The sequence below is a fragment of the Microtus oregoni genome, unplaced genomic scaffold (assembly GCF_018167655.1).
Source record: "Microtus oregoni isolate MIOR12 unplaced genomic scaffold, Mior012 000022F_ref0000154, whole genome shotgun sequence".
Taxonomy (NCBI): domain Eukaryota; kingdom Metazoa; phylum Chordata; class Mammalia; order Rodentia; family Cricetidae; genus Microtus; species Microtus oregoni.
The window spans coordinates 25470478-25491434 of NW_024543081.1; the positions used below are offsets into that span (position 1 = coordinate 25470478).

The window sequence follows — 20957 nt, forward strand, 5'->3', positions numbered from 1 at the left end:
CAAATGGGTTCCTGCCTTCATTCAGGAATGGATTCCCTACTGCAGAAGTGCAGTCCTCTGTTCTCTCACACACCTAAACTGTCTCCCTTCCCAACTTCCGCCATGCTATGAAGTAGAGTGAAACCCTTGCCAGATGCATCCCCTCATCTTGCCCTTCCCTGCCTCTAGACTATGAGCCCAAACAGACCTCTCTCCTCTACAAATTACTCCGTCTTGATCGGGTACTGTTATAATAACCTAAAGGGGATAAAAGCAAGATGCTTATTAAAGTGGTCCTGTCCTATTGTGCCCAGCCCTCAATTTTCCACATAGCCTCTCCTGCCCACAAAGAAATGCTAACAAGAAACTCTGTCCCAGGAGTTTTCAGGCTCAAAAAAAGATACCATTTTCTCTGTTTTGTGTTTATTCCTCAGACACACTGAACAAAGTGGAACCTTGTCATTATTAGCTCAGCAGCCTCATTCCACTTGAGGGGAAAGTGGAAGCAACCCTTATTACAAAAAAAAAAAATTGTTTGGTAGTCACTTGATCTTTCATCAGACACAATTAAACCAATAGTTTTTAGGAAAGCATAGATGACATTTTCTTTCTTTTGATCGCTATGTCTTTCTTTATTGCATTGATCTCAAAGAGAAATTTAAAAAATCTTCCATGGAGATAAAAAAAGAAACAGAGTAATCAGATCAAAGCACAGCCCAACACTAAAGATTTCATGTGCTTAATTTTCCATATAAAGAGTGTAAAGAGTGTAAAGGTCTGGAAAGCCCAGACCTGGAGGGAGAGGAGATGCCTGGGAACAAGGTTTATCAGACCTCCATTGTAGAGGAGACCCTCAGGGTAATACAGCAATTGCTCTCAGGTGGGAAAGATGAGAGAAGAAGAGACCACAAGACTAGGGCGCCCTGTGAGAGCAGTAGCTATGGACCAGGATCTGTCTCGCCTCCTTTCTTGGAATGCCTGGAAACTCTACAGTCAGAAAGGACTGGCACGGCTTTCCCAGTGAGAGTCGTAGGTACCTGTTCCCTGGTTCCCTGCTGTGTTACAACCATGTAGCATCCAGAAAAGCCCATGACAACCTGGGAGAGGCTTAAAAGCAGCAGCATGGATGTCACCACTCACACATCTGGCCCTCTTTAACCCCTGCTGGTGCTGTCTCCCATTCAGAATCTGGCCATCTCTACCTTCATGGCATTCTCTTGCCAACATCCCCTTTCCTGGCGCCTGTGGTAGCCTTTAGATGAGCTTTGGTTCCTCATTAACCCAGCACATCTCTGAAGCTAAGGAGACTTCCATGTGGAAATGAGATTAGGACCTTGTTCCTTTTCTCCTCAGGGTAGATAGTCTATGACTGTCCCAGAACAACCAGGTGACTACCCAGAGTCTTTTAGGAGAATCTTTATTGTACTTAACTTTGCAACATGAAGAGGCCTCTTGGACTAACCCCACAAGTTGAAGAAACAGACTATATATCTAAGAATAACGGCTTTGCATGAGGAAGGCTTTCAGTGCCACCTATCACGAGGCTTAAATGCTTGCGTGTCTCACAGGCTTTGTGCTGAGTCTGTGGCTGGGGTCTCTCTCCTTGGCTGTGCCTCCCAGACTCCTCACAAGCATCCTTTCCTGCTGTTGACCACAGCGCAACTCCAACAACATTCTCTGGCCCCATGTGGCTGTTCCTCAGGGCAGGCTGTTCTCAGACATGGTGAGTATGCAAATCTTAAACACCACCCCTGCCACCCCCAGTTCATGTTTTAAAAAGCAGGACCTGGCTAGAGGAAGTGGGTAACTGGGGGTGCACCTTTGAAGTTGGTAACGAATTCTAGTTCCAGCCTGAATTCTCCGCCTTCCAGTCCATGCTGTGTAACAACTCACCACCAAGCACTCGTATATTATGTGGATGGAGCCACCTGTATCGCCACACTTTCTTTCCCCATCACAACCAACCAGCTCCTTCTGATGCTGTGTGACAAGATAATTCTCTTTTTTAGGTTGTTTCTGCCAAATCCCATTACAGCAGCAAGAATAGTACCAAATTATAAGCCCTTTTACTTGTTGATTTCCATTCCTTCTAGGTCCCTCAAGAGGGCTTGTTTACTCTTTAAAGCCTTCCCTTAATCTCACTATTTCCTTAAAACACGAATTTGAATGCTGCTTTCCCAACCTCCTGGCCCACCCCAGCTTTTTCTCATCATTGTTGCTTTCCTGGTCTCCACAGCACTCATGTGCTCTGGAGGTCCAGTATTTGTTTCCTTCCACTCCCTCTCCCACTGTAATGTAAGTTCATGAGCACAAAGGGTTGTGAGTTGTATTCAGTATTCAATTCCCAAGACCTAGAAAGTTGGCCAGATCGTAGCAGATACCTTCATAAAGGTTTAGTGAATGAATGAGTGAAGAATGCATGGCAATGATGATCCTGAATTTTTAGAGCTGAAGAGAGAGACTTTTCCTATTCAGACTATCTCTGGCAAGGGTGTAAAATGATGTCTTCTTTGGAAACACCATCATTCTTGGTGCTCATTCTAACTTAGTGAAACCCTCCTTTCATCTGAGCCTGCAGCGCATTAATGATCGTCTACGAGGAACGGTCGGAGAGATTACACTTGCCTAGAAGAAAGAATTGAAAGGAACCTAGTGATAGTGACATTTGGTCTGCTTTTCAGACAGCACATTGCTGTCTTATACAACTAAGAATAGTGCTATATGTACACATCCATCCATACATGTATAATATATGTCATATAACACACATCACTTCACATCACAGCGTTTCTAACATTTTCTCTGAGACGATGGGGTGGGCAGCTTTGGTCAGAGCTGTTACCCTCATCCTACATACTCTTGCTCTTCTGATCATTCTCAAAGTTGAGCTTTTCCTTGCTGCACTTACACACTGACCTGAGATAGAATTTACTTAAGAAATGTTTGATTTGTGCAAGTACTTTTTAATCTGTTCAAAGATTTTAATATGCCAATGGTAATTTCCATAGGTTCTAATATTGTGAATTAATGACTTGCTTTAAATAGAAAAATAGATCTTGTTCTCCTTGGAGAAGTGGTAAATTATATGCTTTTTCTTATCAGTCAGAACCCAGTTAAGGAAATCGGAATATAAAATATTTTGTTTAGAGGGCAATCCTACTTGCTCAGTCCTCATCAGAGAAGCTTCTTCCTTAAGTGGACGGTGATTAACAGAGACCCACGACTGGACAGTGTGCAGAGAGTGGGAGGCTCCGGAATGCTCAGTCCTAAAGGGATGTCTTTATTAACCCCCTCAAGGCTCAGGGATCTATGGAGAAGGGCAGGCAGAATAATTGTAAAAGCCAGAGGTAATGGATGATTCCAAAGGATCAGTGACAGCGGGGCCAATCTTCAGGACCTCACAGAGACTGTGACAGCAGGCTCAAGACCTGCTCGGGTTTAAACCAGGGGAAATCCCAGAACTGAGAAGACACAAAGTTCCACCCCGACCATGAAGCTATTTGTAATTTACACCTGTTAGGAAAGTGAAAAACCAATTTTCTCCATTGGAGAGTCACTGGGTAGCTCAGGGGTGGCCAAGATAAAATAGGTTCCAGGTTTTTGTGTGTGTGTTTCTCTCTCTCTCTCTCTCTCTCTCTCTCTCTCTCCCTCCGCCCCCCCCCCCCGTGTGTGTGTGTGCATGCACACATGCTTCTTACTTTTGTTTGGTGTGGTTTGCTATTTTTTGTCTACTGGTTTTTGTTTGTTTGGTTGGTTTTGATTTGTTTGATTTGATTTTTGTATTTTGATTTATTTATGTTGAAAGAGAGAGAAAGAGAGAGAGAGAGAGAGAGAGAGAGAGGACAGAACCTGAAGTTGGGTGGGTAAGGAGATGGTGAAGATATAGGAGGAGTTGGGGGAGAGGAAGAATATGATCAAAATATAGGCTATGAGAAAAAATTTAAGTAAAAAGCCAATAATCTGAGGATGTAATGCTGATGCAACAATGAGCATAGATTAGAGGTGATAAAATCCAAACCAAGCCTTTTATATATTGTATATAAATGTTTGATTAAATAAGAACACATTTCCTCTGGGCAGTAGTGGCACACGCTTTTAATTCCAGCACCCAGTAGGCAGAGGCAGGAAGATCTCTGTGCATTCAAGTCCAACCTAGTTTACAGAGTAAGTTCCAGGACAGGTCCCAAAGCTAAAGAGGAATCCTGTCTTAAAAAACAAAACAAAACAAAACACACCACATTTTCTCAGATATTAATATATTTGTTAATAAATAAAAGTGGCAAGTATACTATAATATAGACAAAATTGATTTTCATCTAATACTCAAACTAGGCATGATGGCTCATGTCTATAATTTCTTCTTATTCTCTGCCAAATTACTTTTGCTTTTTTGCAGTTTTAAATAATAAAACATAATTACATCATTCACATCACTGTTTTTCCTCCAACTTCTCCCATACCCCAGACTCGACCCCTTTCATGGCCTCTTTTTCGTTAATTGTTATTATTACATATATAAATTAATGCATGAATATATAAATGCAAAAAGAGGGTGATGGGTATGTAAATACAAATTTAATTGTCTTGTATAGAAATGTCATAACGAGTGCATTACTTTATTACAAATGATATATGATATATAGTAATCATAACTTCATATGTTCAGAAAATATTTATGAAGGTTTTCTGTGTGTGACACTCTTGGTGGGTAGACTTGATATAGATTCCTGATCTTCAGATTTTAAGAAAGCAGACCTATTACAGATATATAGTACATTTACAATTTCATTTTAATAACCAACTTTGCAACTCTTTTTACTATTTCAAGTGGCATTTTAAGAAACAAATTATCTAGAAAGATGCAAAAGGAAAGATAAAAATAAAACCACAAATTCCTTTTAAAATATGAAATCAAAATATCAAATATATATATGCATACATATGAATATCATATATGTTTAGTGGAGGTTTATACATACATATATATATATATATATATATATATAAACACTAGGCATGAACAGAAAATTTTATTTCCATGGTTTAATGTGAATAATACTTCTTTCTAGAAGTCAGAACTTAAATGCTGTACAAGAGAATTATATATATGTATGATTACTATAAATACCAGAAATTATGTAATAAGATGAACTGTTTACATGTGAAAAAATTCTGCAGTTGACAGAAGGATTGTTAGAAAATAGTAATCTATTTTAATTACATGGCTGGGCCTCATTACTAAGTGCTATTAATACAATGTGATTCAACTCACCCCTATTCCCAAGTAACATAATTGCCTTATGTCAAGGCAGGTTCATATCTAAAGGATGTAGACAGTTTGGAAGTTTTATGCAGAAAAAAATATATGGAAGCATTTTTAGAAATTATTTACCAGGCATGGGTGAGGATGTTAAATGTGTGCACTTAAGCAAAATGATGATAGGCGGAAGACAAGCAGTTGCCGTAAATAACTGATATGAAAGTTATTAATATCAGATGAGGGGATAATTTATCACATTCATCTTTCCAGATGTAGAAGCGAGGTGCTAGAACTCAGCAACAGAGTGCTGTCTGCACAATTCTGAAAAAGTTTAAATTGATAAATTATTAATTAGCCATGTAAAATATTTATTAAATCCAACTGACATTTGTTAAGCTTGTGGTGTAGACGAAGCTCTATGTGAATTACTGTGGAAGAGTAAAGAGTCGGGATCTGTGTCCCTCAGCTGCTCCTTTGTCCCCTCCCTCTTCAGTCCATGGCCATCATCCCCTTATACCACACGAGGACTCTTAAGGCTTCCCAAATCCTAACCCTTTCTCATTATACCCAACATCAGCAGGACCTCCTCTCCTCCATTCATAGACATAATAGGAAGGAACAGGTGTCTCTAGAGGTCTTTGCTGTTATCTTTAGCCTGTAGGCATTTATTTATTCTGTCATTCATTCCAGAAATTTTAATTATCATCTGCTATGTGCTAGGTACTTATAATGCATTGTTAGACATGCAGAGGAAACAGCAGTCTCACACAGACTTAGATTTTCCCCAGGCTGTCCTCACGGAGAGTTACATGGAGGATGCAATACATTCTTTCTCCCATAATTCCTTGAGGCGAAGGCCTGGGGAGTGATTCTATTTTCTCGCTTCACTCCCTCCATCCTCATTCACTCAAGCTCTGGGGCTGAGTGACTGCCATCTCTCCAGTGCATTCCGTGGCTTATATAAATAGTGGCAATTGTTTGGAATAAGTTGTGTTACAAAACCACCCCAAAGTGACTACTTTTCCTTGTAGAAACAGTAAAGATGACATTATGAGAAAATGATTCAGGGGACTTAGGTTAAAACATGAAATGGAAAAATTGTAGCAAAGAAGAACAAATGTAAATACTTTCCTTTTATATTACCCCAGATGCTCTTATTGCACTTATTCATGCTGATACTGAATATAAACAGGTCAGGAAAAGTAAGCAGATTTTAATTAAAACATGTAAATTACAAAGCATTACAGAAATTAATTGCAAACAAAGCCCAGTACAGTTAAGTGACATTAAAAACTGCAAAAGGTACAGAGAAACAGTAAGCACCAGGGGAATATTGGTAAGGAGGTGGCAGAGAGGCAGCCAATTGACATCTACCTTACCTCCTTGTGTCTAAAGGACACAAGAAGCTCTACTCGGTGCATCTAAGCAAAACTGGAGTCACTACAGCTAAATTCTTATCAGCTGACCCAACTTAAAGCAAAATAGCAGCATTTGCACCCAGAGTCTTTCTCTTCGTGGCACTTGATGTTCCTTGTCCTCTTTACTGGGTTTAGAGTCACTCAGGAGACACATCTCTGGGAATGCCCATCAGGAAGTTTTCAAAGAGGTCTAACTCAGTAGAGAAGACCCACCATGACTGCAGGTGGCACTAACCCCTGGGTAGGGGTCCTGGACTGAGTCAAAAAAGAAAAAGAGTGGACAGCAGCTGTGAGGAACTCTTCATCTCTGTCTGCTTCCTGAGAACAAGGTGTGGCCAGCTCCTTGGTGCTCTCACTACCACAGCTGCAGCTGCTCTCTCTGCTGTGTCTTCCATGTTAGGATAGATCGCACCTTCAGACTGTGCGCTAATATAGGCCCTTTCTTTGTTAAGTTGCATTTGTAGGGCATTTTATCCGAGCAATAAGAAAAGCAACTGAAGCACTCTGGTGTTCTTATTCCAAAGGGAGCATAGAGATGGCTTCCAAAGGTCCTTCCGCATTACGCTGCTCATTAATAGTGTACAAACCATAAGATTTAGAAATATCAATAGAACCAATTGTACTAGAAGACTCACACACCGTTCTTTCTTTCATGGATATGATCAACAAGATGTGAGATTTAGAATTTGAATAATATAAAAAACATCCCTTGCCAGAAGGCTAAATGTCTTCTTATAAAATATTAATGGGTTCACAGAATATAGCTTTAGAATAAACAAACCTTGGGAAATTTTTGAGTTTCATTCCCAAAGGAAAAAAATATAGATATTCTGTTTAATAGCCAACAAAATAAAACTAAATATAAAATACAGAGAAACTAACAAATAAATTTGAAGAAATGGAAATGCTGTTCCAGTGTATTATTGAATGACAAAGGAAGTAAAATTTAGTCCATTGCTACTTGGAATACAACAGATATAAATATTGCAAGCATTGCAGACACTAGAATAAAGGATATTCTATGTACACCTGCCAAATGACAAGGTCACAATCACATGGCCAGCACAGACCTTGCATGTTCATCTTTGATCCATCCATAGTTTGTCCAATTAACCATATCTGTGTCTGTACCCACTTCTGCCAGTCATACCACTCTTAGAAGGTGGCACCAGCCTGTGCCCATGTGACCAAGTCACACAGAAGGAGGTATGTGTCACTTGCTTGTTTGGTTAGCACCTATTACCTCTGTTAAGTCTAGTGTCAGCTCTCAACCAGACTACCCCCAGGCCTTCCCACTGCTCTTTCCCATATTCAATTCTTTCTTTGGAGAGATGTTCAAGTTCCCTATTAAAGGCATTTTTATTCTTTTGCTAGAGCCCCCCACCTCCCATGACTTCTATAGCACATGGAATAATGTTTGCATTCCTTGTTGCAGTTCAGCTTTGATCAGCTTTGGCCTGTGTTTCTTGACACCTCTCACTTTTCTCCCTTTATTATATATTCCAATGTTGTAAGAGCCTGCTTGTTGGTTCCCGGCTACTTAGCCCTGAAATAATCACACAGAAACTATATTCATTAAATCACGGCTTGGCCTATTAGCTCTAACTTCTTATCAGCTAAATCTTACATCTTAATTTAACCCATTTCTATTAATCTGTGTATCGCCACATGGCAGTGGCTTACCAGGTAAAATTCCAGCCTCTGTCTCTGGTGGGGCTACATGGCTTCTTTTTGACTGTGCCTCCTTTCTCCTAGCATTCATCTTAGTTTTCTCTGCCTAAGTTCTACCTTGCTGTAGGATCCAAAGCAGTTTCTTTATTAATCAATGATATTCAGAGCATACAGAGGGGAATCCCACATCATTCCAGACACCACTCCCCTCATTTCTGGGAACACATAATCAGGACTTAATTCAAATGTTGCCTTTTCACAATCACTTTTGCTAATACTATGGCATGTTCTCTGTCATTGCTATAACTTAAATGACCCTCAAAGTATCAGGTGTTTGAAGCATCATTTCAAACCTGGAGTAACTTTGAGGTAAGGGTTTGCTGAGTAACTCAGGTCATAGGGGTGCCATTGAGAATACTGGGACCCCAGCCTTTTTTCTTTACTCTTCCTTCCATTCTCTTTCCCCCTCCTCTTCTCTCTTTTCCCTGTTCTTTTCCCCTCCCCATCTTCTTCTCAGCTGCCTTCAGAACAGACTTTTCTGCCACATGCTACTGTCATGGACTACTATGCCATCTAAGTCCCAAAATAATCGGAACAAGTGACATTGTATTGAAATCTCTGAGGCCAAAATAAACCTTTATTACTTAATAAATTGTTTGATGTGGGTATTTTTTGTCACAATAAGGGTAAGATTACTCATATAGTCACCTTTCTCATACCTATTGCTTGGTTTATTTTGAGCAATGTAATTATAACACTATGAAAGAGTCCCGGTTTTTATGCAGAGATAAATTTTAAAACACTTAATGGAGAGAAGTCCCATGAGCGTGGACAAATGTCATCTACTAAAGAGCTGGTTCTTCCCAGGCTTTACCTGCAGATTCGGTACATCTCTAGCGGCATCCCAACAAGACTCTGGTGTGGAAACTGATGTTCTGGTCCTCACATGTATGAAAATACAAAGAATGACCAGAATAGTTATAAAAACAGCAAGGCTGGAAGAGTTATAGCTTTCCAGCTTCAGTGTAGAGTCAGGCCATCTTAGTGCAGCATGAGGATAAACAGATAAGCATACAAAATAAAAAGGCTAAATGCAGGACTTTGCCTACGAGGCTACTTTTCCAGTTCCTGTGATGAATGAACTACCCTTATAAAAGCAACTTTAATGGATTGCTATTAGCATATAGTTTTTATGTTTTATTTCCATTTGAGTGGTTGTTCCCCCATTCTTGTTCATGACATTTTTAGCTGTTCCAGAATCTTTTCATCATTTTTGCTTTTTACCTTAGATATATGACCTATTTCAAGTTGATTTTCTATATGGCATGAAACAATTTTTTTTTTGTAGGAATCTGCAGTTCTAGCACCACCAGGCTTTGCTTTGCTCTTTGATTTCTTTGAGCCCTCTGTAAAAGCATTTGGTCCCTGAGATGGCTAGTGATAAATTTCAACTGGTCATAAATTAGAATCCCCTGGAGACGGGCCTCTTAGGTATGTCCATGAGGGATTATTTTGATTAAGTTAAAGGCATCTTAAAGAGAAAGGGGATTCCTTATCTCACATTTCCAGGTTATAGTTCATCATTGTGGAGAAGGACTCAGTTGCAGAGCATGAGGAAGCAAGCAGTCACGTGGCATCTCTACTCAGGATCAGGGCACAATGCTGCATGCAGGCCTTTGCCTGGCTTTCTTTCTCCATCCTACCACAATCTAGGATAGCCTGCCAGGGAATGGGGCCACCTCAATATAACCTAACCAAGATAACACACTAGTATATATAGAAAGAAAAGTGATTAAACAATATGTTGGCCTTAACAAAGGTTCTCAGTTACTAGAAACACTCATCATTTTCAGTTACTAGAGGTAGTCTTCTTTTGTCAAATTTTGTTGAGGATTTCTTATTTAAGAAAGCCAATCTTTTCCCTTCTTTTAAAATGTTAGTTCTTATATACTTAGAAGTTTATTTATTTTCCATTTTAAGGTGCATCCACATAAACTGTACCATAGGGCTCGGTTCGTGTGCCTTCTTACTCTTGAAGATTACAGTTCTTGGCTGTTAGACATCATTCCTTAACAGCCATTTCATTTGTCTTTGCTGTTTCCCAGGTGTTTCTAGCAGCAAGTCAAATGCAGACTTAGTGCTTTCAGCACAGCCACATATCCTGGCCCTTGACGGACACTCTCTCTGGATATGGGGTGTTGATAGTCTTTGCTTTTAAATATAATTGTATATTTTTAAAACATATTTATTTAAATATATTTTATTTAAACCCTTTTTATTTTACTTTTGAGATTATAACATAATCACTTTATTTCTCTCCCTCTCTCTATCCCTTCCCATAAACACCTCCTTGCATGCAGACAAAGTATTTTGATTATATTATATTCACCTCTCACTCCCAGAGTCACACCCTACCGCCCACCCCAATACCACCTTGCTCCCATATCAAGTCCAATTCACGGGTGAGGGGCCAGTGGATGGTTGACCTGACCGTAGACTCTCCCCTCCCTAGAAGTGATCATTTGTCAATTGCTCTTCAGGGTGGGAGCTGGTGAGCTCTCCCCACTTCATGCGGGAGTGTTGAGTGGGTTGATTTTCTGCAGGCAGCCAGAGCTGTTGCATTCACAGTTGCAGTAATCTTGTCATACCCAGAATACACCATTTTTTAGCAATCCTCTCTAACTTCCGGCATGTAGATCTTTGTGCCCCTTCTTTACAATATTCCCTGAACCTTGAAGGTCTGTGATACAGATGCCACCTTTGACCTTTTTGGTGGCATTTTATTAAACTGTGTACCATTTCTGAGCTTAAGTCTCTTTTCAGTTTTTTTTTGTTTGTTTGTTTGTTTTTTTTTTTTTTTTTGGTTCTTGCATTTTGCTGTGTGCCTTGTAATCTCTACATTGCGTGTGACCAAATTAGGACTTAAGTAGCATTTACATGCTTAACTTGGAGTCCCTTTCTGTTGACTCTTTATAGCTGATATTCCAGCTTTTGACTCACCAGGCCAGCAGGAGTACATTTTTCTTCTTGAGCTCCAGATGCCTTATCCAACTCAGAAAGAGCCTTGTAGAAAAAATTGATATGAACTTGCCTCTTGTTGGTTGCTACTCCTGCCCCGCCCCACAACAGATCAACTACCCTCTAGTTTCTGCTTTCTACTATTTGTCTTTATTACCTTTAAATAATGCATGTATGTGCATATGTATGTGTGTATATTTGTATTGTGTGTATGTATGCACATATCTGTATATATGCATGTCTGCATGTCGTACTATAAAAACATTGCTTTTATAAGTTCAGTAGACCTATTGTAATCTGTTGAATCCCTCCACTATATGAACTTTTTTGGGATGCAACTCCTTTCCCAAGCTCTTTCTATAGCTCTGTGAAGTCCTGTGCTACTGTCTCCCGTCCTGTTTCTCTGATCATCGTTGTGCGCATGCACTACTTTGTTGGCCTATTGCTTTCATCCTTATCTTTCTTCTGGTTCCTTCCTCAGTCCTGTATCCTCTCCTTTTACCTTTTCCTGTCTGATCCTGCTTGATATATTGGTTTAAGGTTCTTTTTGCCTGCTAACTTGAATATGTGTGTCAGGATTTTCAGTTAAAATATGAGCTCATTTCCCTTCCATTCTTACTATATCTCCCTAATTCCTTTTCCTAGTGATTCTCTGATATCGTCTCCCTCTGCCCTTCCTCTCCATGTTCTCGCCTGCTGGATCTGCTACTTTTATATCTCACTCTGATTTCTCTTTACCACTATCATCTTATCTTAAATCTTATTCTTATAAAATTCTTAGGAGTGGTATTGCTTTATCCAGGTATTCTTTCCATGCATATCTACTGTGCTGTTCAGCAAGCCTCTCAAATCACCAACTTTATGATAGAGCTTTCCTGTCCTAAAGCCTATGAGTGTCTCCTTCTCACCTGTAGCCTAAGATTCCAACTGTAGTGGTGGTTCATAAGCTTTCCGGTTAGGTCTGTAAGCTCAGCTCTCACCCTCACCTCTGCCAGTACTCTTTCTTCAGGCCTGTGCAGCCCAGAGCTGTTCACAGTTCTGGGGCTCTCAAACCTTTCTTACTTTGAAGCATTTCACACAGGTTTTCCCTTTCTTTGGAGGACATGTCCATAATTTTCAACTTATAATTATTTGCTAGCTCAAATGACAGTGTGGGAGTTGGCCCTGAGCCATCGGGGAGTCTCTTGGCACATGGTACTGGTACCCTGTGCCTGGATTACACAGTCCTAATTCTGCCCATGGGCTTTTCCCCTTCCACTAGACCGCAAGCTCCCTAAAACAAGAGGTATGTCTACTTCACTGGCAAGTTGGAACAACTAGAAACCATCTATTTGTCATCTTTTAAAAGATTTCTAAAACTTTTTATCTATGTGTGTTGTGTGTGTATGCCACATGTGTGCAGTTCTTGTGGTGGCCAGAAGATAAAATCTGATCCACTGGAGCTTGAGTTACAGGCAGCTGTGAGCCTTCCCATGTGCTGTGAGGAACCAAACAGTCATTCTCTAGAATAGACAGTGCTCATAACCATTGAGCAGTCCTTCCCCCTCACCACAAAGATAGTAACATCATCTTATTTAACAATATACATCAGAACAAATTTCAGATAAATTTAATAGTTGATATTATTTTAATACAGAATTATAGTTAAATACCCACTTTCTTTCTCTGTGGAGACATATTTTCCAAAAGTAAAATAGAGGCCACATCCTGTAGTTTTTGTTAAGGTTTAAAAGTTATATTTAAAGCCTTCAGTATTTATTGTTTGTTTAAATTATATTCATTAGTTAATAAAAATTACTGAGGCCCTAGTGACGCCCAGCACAGATATTCCTTTCTGTGTGGCATTTGCATTTAGTGGGGGATAAGACACACACTAAATAAATAAACATCTTAGTATTCAGGTTTTCTAAAGCTGATGCTCCACTGGCAAGAAAAACATGCACAAAAGATCAAGTGAGGTAATATCCATGCATCAAAAATTGTATACTTTATAACAAAAGCTCTATGCCTAGTTATCTAATTACAAACTTTTAAGTTTTATGCTTATTTACATAAAATATGTTCTACAGAATAAATTTGTTGAGTATTAAGAAGTCTACACAGTGCATAGCAAACCATCTTCCCATCTTCCTCAGCAACTTTCTCATTCAGAAGCAAACACCACTGCCAACTTTCTATCAGAAATGTTTTAAAAATGCGATACCAGTGAGGCTGCAATGGACGAGTGCTCTCATAAACTGTGGGAGGAAACGGGAGGTGAGCTAATCTTTCTGGAAATAAAAACTGTCACCGTATATCAAGTCTTAAGATGTATGCTATGACTTCATAATTATACTTTTGGACTCTATAGAAAAATAAATCAATGATACAAATTTATTATGTAATAGGTAGATACCGTGATGTAATTATAAGAAGTTGTGAAATATCTTAAGTTTCCACAAACAGCTCATTACAGAACAGTATATCACATAATGGAATATTAGAGAGTTGTTATTGCTCATCCACAGCTTCATGTTATTCCAGATCCTACGTAATTCCTGGGATGCTGTCCACCTTACTTAAATGTAGTTTCTGTAAGTGAATATGGAGGTGTGAGGCATAGTTCAGTGGTAGAGCATTTTCTCGGCATGCAGAAAGCTAGTCCCCCGGCACCGCGCGCGCGCGCACACACACACACACACACACACACACACACTCACACACTTACACAACACACCTCCACCTCCACCAACAGCACTCAGAAAAGGTTGAATGCTATGCAGTCAGCCAAGACAAAATTCCAAATTTGCCAGCACATAAGAATCACCTAGAAGCCGGGTGGTGGTGCACGCCTTCAAATCCCAGCACTCGGAGGTCAGAGGCAGGCAGATCTCTGTGAGTTCGAGGTTAGCCTGGCCTACAAGAACTAGTTCCAGAACAGGCACCAAAGCTACAGAGAAACCTTGTCTCAAAAAAATAATCACCTAGAAAACATCTGGACTCCAGGCTGCTCTCTGTAGACTCTAAAGGGAGGTGACGAACTTTGTCACAGCAATAATACTTAAACGCCTGAGAAACACAGGGCAGGTCAGTTAGCATCTCACACAGTACCAGCAAGGGCGGGAGATATAACGTAGAGTAGTAGGATACAGGTCTAGTGTGTGTGTGTATGTGGAGGGGGCTCTGCTCTCATGACAAAGCACAGAAAGATGAAAATCAACAATTACTTAGATATTGATAGGCTTCGAGTAAACTTTTCATTGAGATGTTTTAATTGAGGTAAATGTTGAAACTGAGAGACAGTGAATTCTGTAAGAAAATATAATTATCATATACACTGTTACCTTATAACGCAGATTAAATTTGTGGGGATTTACAGGTGTGGTGGTTGCTCCCACACTTGGGCTAAATGAACGAGGAAGCCAGCTTAAACATTCCTCATGAGCTGACATGAACAAGCAAGTGAAGCACCACAAAGCTCCTACGGTCTCATGGGAGAAACCTGAACACCTCACAGGAAGACAGCGCACATGCTTCCCAGGTCTGCAGTCTTATCCCCAGGTGTGATGGGCAGCCACGTGTGCTTTATGCGTCCATTTACTTTACTGCCTTCGATGGTGCTCCGTTTGTTTGTTTGTATTTTGTTTTTCGAGACAGGGTTTCTCTGTAGCTTTGGAACCTGTCCTGGGAACTAGATTTGTAGACCAGGCTGGCTTTGAACTCACAGAGATCCACCTGCCTCTGCCTCCCGAGTGCTTGGATTAAAGGTATGTGCTACCACCATTCAGCTGATCATGCTTTTTTTTTTTCTCTTCCCAGAACATTCTCGTTTCTGTCTTCTGGAAAATTCAGGCTTGTTCTTTCCATTATGAAATACCATTTTCTTTAATAAGTTTCTTGAGCGCTGGCCATCCATCTGTCTGTCAGTTCCATGCCTCCAGGAATTTCGGTTGGATGTGTCTTTTTCCCTTGTGAAATGACCAGTGGTTGTTTCCCATCATCCATTCTCAATCTGTCCCTTGGTCTTGTGCTTAACCCAGTGTAGGGGCTCAGTGAAGCAAACCTAATGGAGGGAACATTGGAAACTGTGGGGAAAGGCAAAGTCTCCAAGAGGAATTTATTGTGATTTCACGCATATTATATTTAAGATGCAGAGCTAAATTTATAAGAAACAGTAAAGTGTGGCAATGCTTTGTGATAAATATATCTCTTACTTTCTAAGAGGCTGGCATTTTGCTGAAACTCACAGCTGAGTTAATAATACACCTTAAGGTCACTTAAGTTTAAAACTAGCAGTGGTACTGGGTACACTCAGCCTGTGTATTTAACCTGCATTTTAGAGAACAATTTAACAGTCAAGTATGCTTACCTTGGACTTCCCAAGTAGTCAACTTTACAACCTAAGCTAAAACAAAGTTGTAATGTTGACTTATGTATCCTTCTATGCTCTTGACCCAGAGTAATGCAGACATGTTATGACAATCGCTTGCTAAAAACAGCAAGAATAGAAGTTGAAAACAATCATAACATGACTATCCACCACGAATGTGGAGGAAGACATTTGGATATTGTTTGATGAACAATGATATGTATAATACTTTTTGTTATCTGGGTCATTGGGGGTCAGTTAGTATCAGTGATTTGTTCACCAGTAAAACTGTAAAGTAACTCTCATTCCCTTCCTTGTGAGGTTCAATAAGTACAGAGTAAAGGAGGGCGGAAGACAAAGTGAAAACATAGTAGAGAATTCAAATTTGGGCTTGAACTTGGTTAATGACACCAAGGGTAAGTGCTATGATTTCTTTCCTTAAGGTAACACCATTGGTGATTCAGAGGTCATTATCAACTACAGGTGACTGTATACTTTTCACAGTAAAGATCTTTAATTATATTTCATTTGTATTCTAATTTATAAGCAAGCTTTCAACCAAAATGGTGTTCATTCACTCATATTTATTTGGAGTCATATAAGTAACTATTGATTTGAGCCATATTTAATTACTCTCCTATGTACCAGAAATAGTCAGATTGGCAGTTCCTGTGATTCAATATAAAAAATGGGAATCAAGAGCTCGGGCTCTCTTTCGCAGATGCTTTACAGCCACAGTCTGGGAGTACATGCCGTTTACTGTTAGTATTGCAACCATATACATTTTATTAATATCCATATAGACCCTCTGAATGCAGGCTGCTGGCTCAGGAAGTAATGAGACCCCCCACTCAGGCTATTAGCCAAGCAAAGTTTGGAAAGTCCGTGGTCAGAAAAGCCTTAGGCAGGATTTGAGCATCTGTGGACAATTGAGCCCTGTCACTGCGTCTGTATTCTGTACCAGCTCCCCAGAGCAAACCTCTGAGGGGTTAAAACAATGCAACATCATTAAAATGTTAATTTGTATCTCAGTGCCTGTCCTAGAATTGAATTTTTGAGGAGTTAATTACATTTCTCTCTGCGGGTTCAGGAAACTGTTAGTCTCACATTATCTAATTTATTGAACATATTTTGGTCCTTACAACTTTTCCATTAGTCATCCCTAAAACATACATGGGGCCACGAATAAGACACTGATAATGAGCATTGCTACCTAGAAGAAGCACAGCTCCAACCTACAGGACCGTGGGAAATCGAATGACATGACTACTACACCTTGGCACTCTGAGCCTATAGCCCTTCACACCAACAAGTTAGGTTCTATCAGGGGCTCCCTGTAGTTGCTGTGAGTGTTGGTGATGACGGACTCCTATGTTATAAGAATGCCAATGTCTGTATTTTTTCTCACTGCTGATGTTTTGATTCCCTGTAACTTTCAAAATTAAAAGACCCTTAGAAACAAACCATGCTGAAAATATCTTTTAAAAATAAGAAGCACATTCAGATTCTGCTACACAGCAAATTCCCTGTGAAGAAAAGTTCCAAATTTGCGACTCTATTTGCATTTCCATAAACACAGAGAATCTTTGTGCCTAATATGTGACAAATAACAGTGTTAGAAGTAGGCATTTTAAGGCTCTAATTATGCATAGGTTCTCATTCTTGTTAGTGTGTTTACAATGGGATACAATATAAAATGTGTACTGCCCCCACAACAAGGCTGATATTTTAATGCATTTTAACTCACAATGATGTTGTTTAAAATGATTAAAGCATTAAAATAATAAAAAAAGATGCTAAGGTGCCACTGTGCCCCCTAAAGCAGATTCTAAGATGTAGATGAATTGCAAAATATCAAGGGCTGTCTAAACATCAACTCCTGAGAAGGGAGAGAAGGCACCAAGGGTGGGAGGTGGGAGAAGCTGAGCAGAGATGCAGCCTAACCAGGGCCTGACCCACCCTTCTCAGAGCTCTGTGGAGCATGCAAAACAAATTCCTTAGTCAAATGGCAAAGGATATTTTCCTATGTGTGAATTTGGTTTTGCATTCAGGTAAACAAACTTAGCGTTATTGCTAAACTAGGCCACCAACTCCCTTCCCAAATACAAATGTGAGTCCAGCATGCATGGCTGTGCCAGCAGATGACTCTGTAAATCCAAGCCTAAGAATTTTCCTTAATACATCATAGGACTGTGGGCCACATCTGTGAAACACACCAAGTCTCAGGTAGGTCAGAAGAGGATGGCAGGTTCATGTCTGTAGTAAGGAAGGCCACTTGTTTGTTCCTGGCCACCCAGACTCCCCAAGTAATCACACAGAAACTATATTATTTAAATCATTGCTTGGCCCATTAGCTCTAGCTTCTTATTTGCTAACTCTTACATCCCAATTTAGCCCATTTCCATTAATCTGTGCATCACCACAAGGCCGTGGCCTACCAACAAAGTTTCAGCACATCTGTCTCCAGTGGAGCTACATGGCTTTTCTCTGACTCTTCCTTTTTTTTCTCCCAGCATTCAGTTTAGTTTTCCCCATCTAGCTCTGTTTCCGTATTGCTCTGCTATAGGCCCAAAGCAGTTTCTTTATTAACCAATGGTATTCACAGCATACAGAGGGAAATCCCACATTACATGTCAACTTTCAAAACAATGACTGTTCCTCCTGTGCGGATGTGTTCAGAAATGTATCCTCCTCTCTCAAGGAGGAGGAAATGATGAGGCTGCATGAGGGATGATATCCCTCCATGACATTTGAATAGAAAAGGCAAATGAGCCTGAACTTGTCACCAGACCCAAGCAACACAATGAGAGGGTTTTTAGATGCCTTTGCCTACAAGTAATCCCTGTCTCAGGAATGATGTTGGGGGCTGAGGGAGTCCTAAGTAGACGTGCAACATAAATAATAAGGGTAAGTTTAGGCTTATTGCACAGCTGGGTTATGATATGGAGCAGTGTGCCCTCTTCCTGCTCCACTGGGAGAGCTTGGACAGTTATTGAGGGCACAAATTAGGTGACCTCTCTTCACCTTTGAATAGTCCTTGTTCGATGAAGGAATTAGTCAGCTTTATTTATTAAGATCGTAACATGCTTAGCACTGAACTTATCTAGTATAAAAGAAGTAATGGAATTACAGAATTCTCAGGCTCAGAAAGACCTTTGAGAGCACAGTCTGTTTTCCTCCTAATTTCAAAATGGAAACAAGAGGTCTAACTTGAAATAGGAAGAACTCCAGTGTAGGGTGCTTTCTTTGTCAGTATGTTCATTGGGAACACTACATAGGCAGAGTCTTCTCAAATCAGCATCCATCCCGAACACTTCCCTTAAGTGGCTGGCATGTTGCTAGCTTTCAGATAAAATACATTTGTTAAATAAATTAATTCATCAAATCTGCATGCTTGGCTTTGGCAATCTTTCTATAGCTTGAGGCTTTGCAAGACTATTGTGTTTAAGAGGCTTAAATTAAGACTGATCCATGGAATATGTACAGACAAAAATTCAGATGCTTTATAGTTTTTTTTTTAAATTCACATATATCAAGGAAGAATGCAGCACTTTGCACATGTCATGTTTTTATTTTAGGTAGGAGAAGTGATCACAGGAGGTCAGCGAACACCCACGTCTGTGAAAAGCAGACTGGACAGCGGCAGAGAGCAAGCGAGCCACAGGTATCATGTTCCTGATTGTACTTGCCTATATGACTTTGTTCTCTTCATTATCACACAGTGGCTAGAACACAGCTTCCAGAATGATTGTAAGCATTTAATCTTTGAAAATGCTCGGACCATGCATGTTCATGTTTATTCCAGCTCCCCAGACTCCTCATTTATAGGGTTCTTGATCTTCCAGACTCCAACCTGTGTCCTTGCACGTCTCAGCTGCTTGTGAAAATTGTAGTAATACTGATAATATTCACCATGACTGCTGATATTTACCGAACACTTGCTTTGTACCCACATTAGTCGGTGCAAACCCCACTTTTCAAGGGGGATTTGAGTGTCCCAAAGGCCATGGAGCATGTTGAACCAGTTCATGTTCATAATACTGCTTTTTATCACATCACATCCCTGTGTGATTCCCTTGTCACCCGACCTTCTAGGTTCCCTAAATATAAGAGCCTCTATCACTGCGCTCTTCTCAGTGTCCTGACCATAAATTATCTATAGCCTCTTCCTAAATGCATTTTCCAGCAAAACTCTCACTTTGTCAAGAGAATATTCACTCATTTCCAGTATTCCACTGTGTTAGAAACTGCTTCCCCAGGATCCTGGCCCTGTCTCCTTGAAAGCTTCAGGACAAAGCCAATCTCCTCTAAACATGCCAGCAAGGAAGTCATTTTATACAAAGCTCTCCTGGTTCCCAGGCTCTGGATAAGGCCCCACTTCCTTCAGCTAGCCTACTTCTCATGACTTCCAGACTCTTAACATCCAGATGGCAGAATCTATTTTGGACTAAGGCAAATTTATCTCTGTGCTACAAATGTATATTCTGGATCACATCATAAAAATACCTGCACAAGCGCTGTATTTGTGTTCTGCATCATAAAGCCTCAGCCATGTGTATAGCCAAAGGTGACCATTGAGGTTTTGTAGAGATTTTTAAACATGGAATTTGTTTGAACAACAGGTACGGAATGAATTTCTCCTGAAAACCAGTTTGCTGTTTTAACCTTGGAAAGTCATTTGTATTTTTTAACCTAGTAAATTTTACTACAGATTCAAGATCCTTAGCTATGACGACTTATGTGAATATTAGACTCATAATTAACCCCAACACCCTCAAGCCAAGTAAACAGTCTTAGCTAATTTGCAAGGGCTTGCAGGATAGAAAGGCAAACCACTGCAGTCTGGAGGTTGTTATCAGACCTCAGGAAGACTGTCATTGCTATGGTTAGATTTGGCAGTTGGAGTCGTCTTAGTACAGTGCATCTACAAAGCATTTCTTTCTCGGTTTCACTGTGGAGAAAGCTCACCTCCCAACCCCACACCCAGGGCTCGTATGGAGGCTTACTGTGGAGCTCTCTCTTCCCTGGAAAACTGCAGTGTACTCTTTAGCCCTTCTTTGAGAACACTGCTTCTGGGCTGGGCAACTTCATTAACTAACGTTGTCTATTAAAGGTGTGCATGGGGATTGAGTTTGGGTTTCTTGTTGGTCTTTGGAAAAGAGGGTAGCAATGCAACAGGAATCTGGGAGGACTGGAAGAGACCTCCACCTTCTCCTAACTGGATCAGTCTGCTTCTCACGCTGAGCAGATGGAGCCAGTAGAG

The 20957-nt window shown here is 40.2% G+C and overlaps 1 protein-coding gene across 1 annotated transcript in view; it reads left to right on the top strand.

Annotated features, from left to right (window-relative positions):
- Window positions 1–20957, top strand: part of Dnaaf11 (dynein axonemal assembly factor 11) — a 97801-nt gene that overhangs the window by 67614 nt on the left and 9230 nt on the right. The window contains exon 11 of the mRNA XM_041672571.1: window positions 19273–19358. Within this exon, the coding sequence (XP_041528505.1) occupies window positions 19273–19358 (86 nt within the window). The remainder of the gene's footprint in view (window positions 1–19272; window positions 19359–20957) is intronic.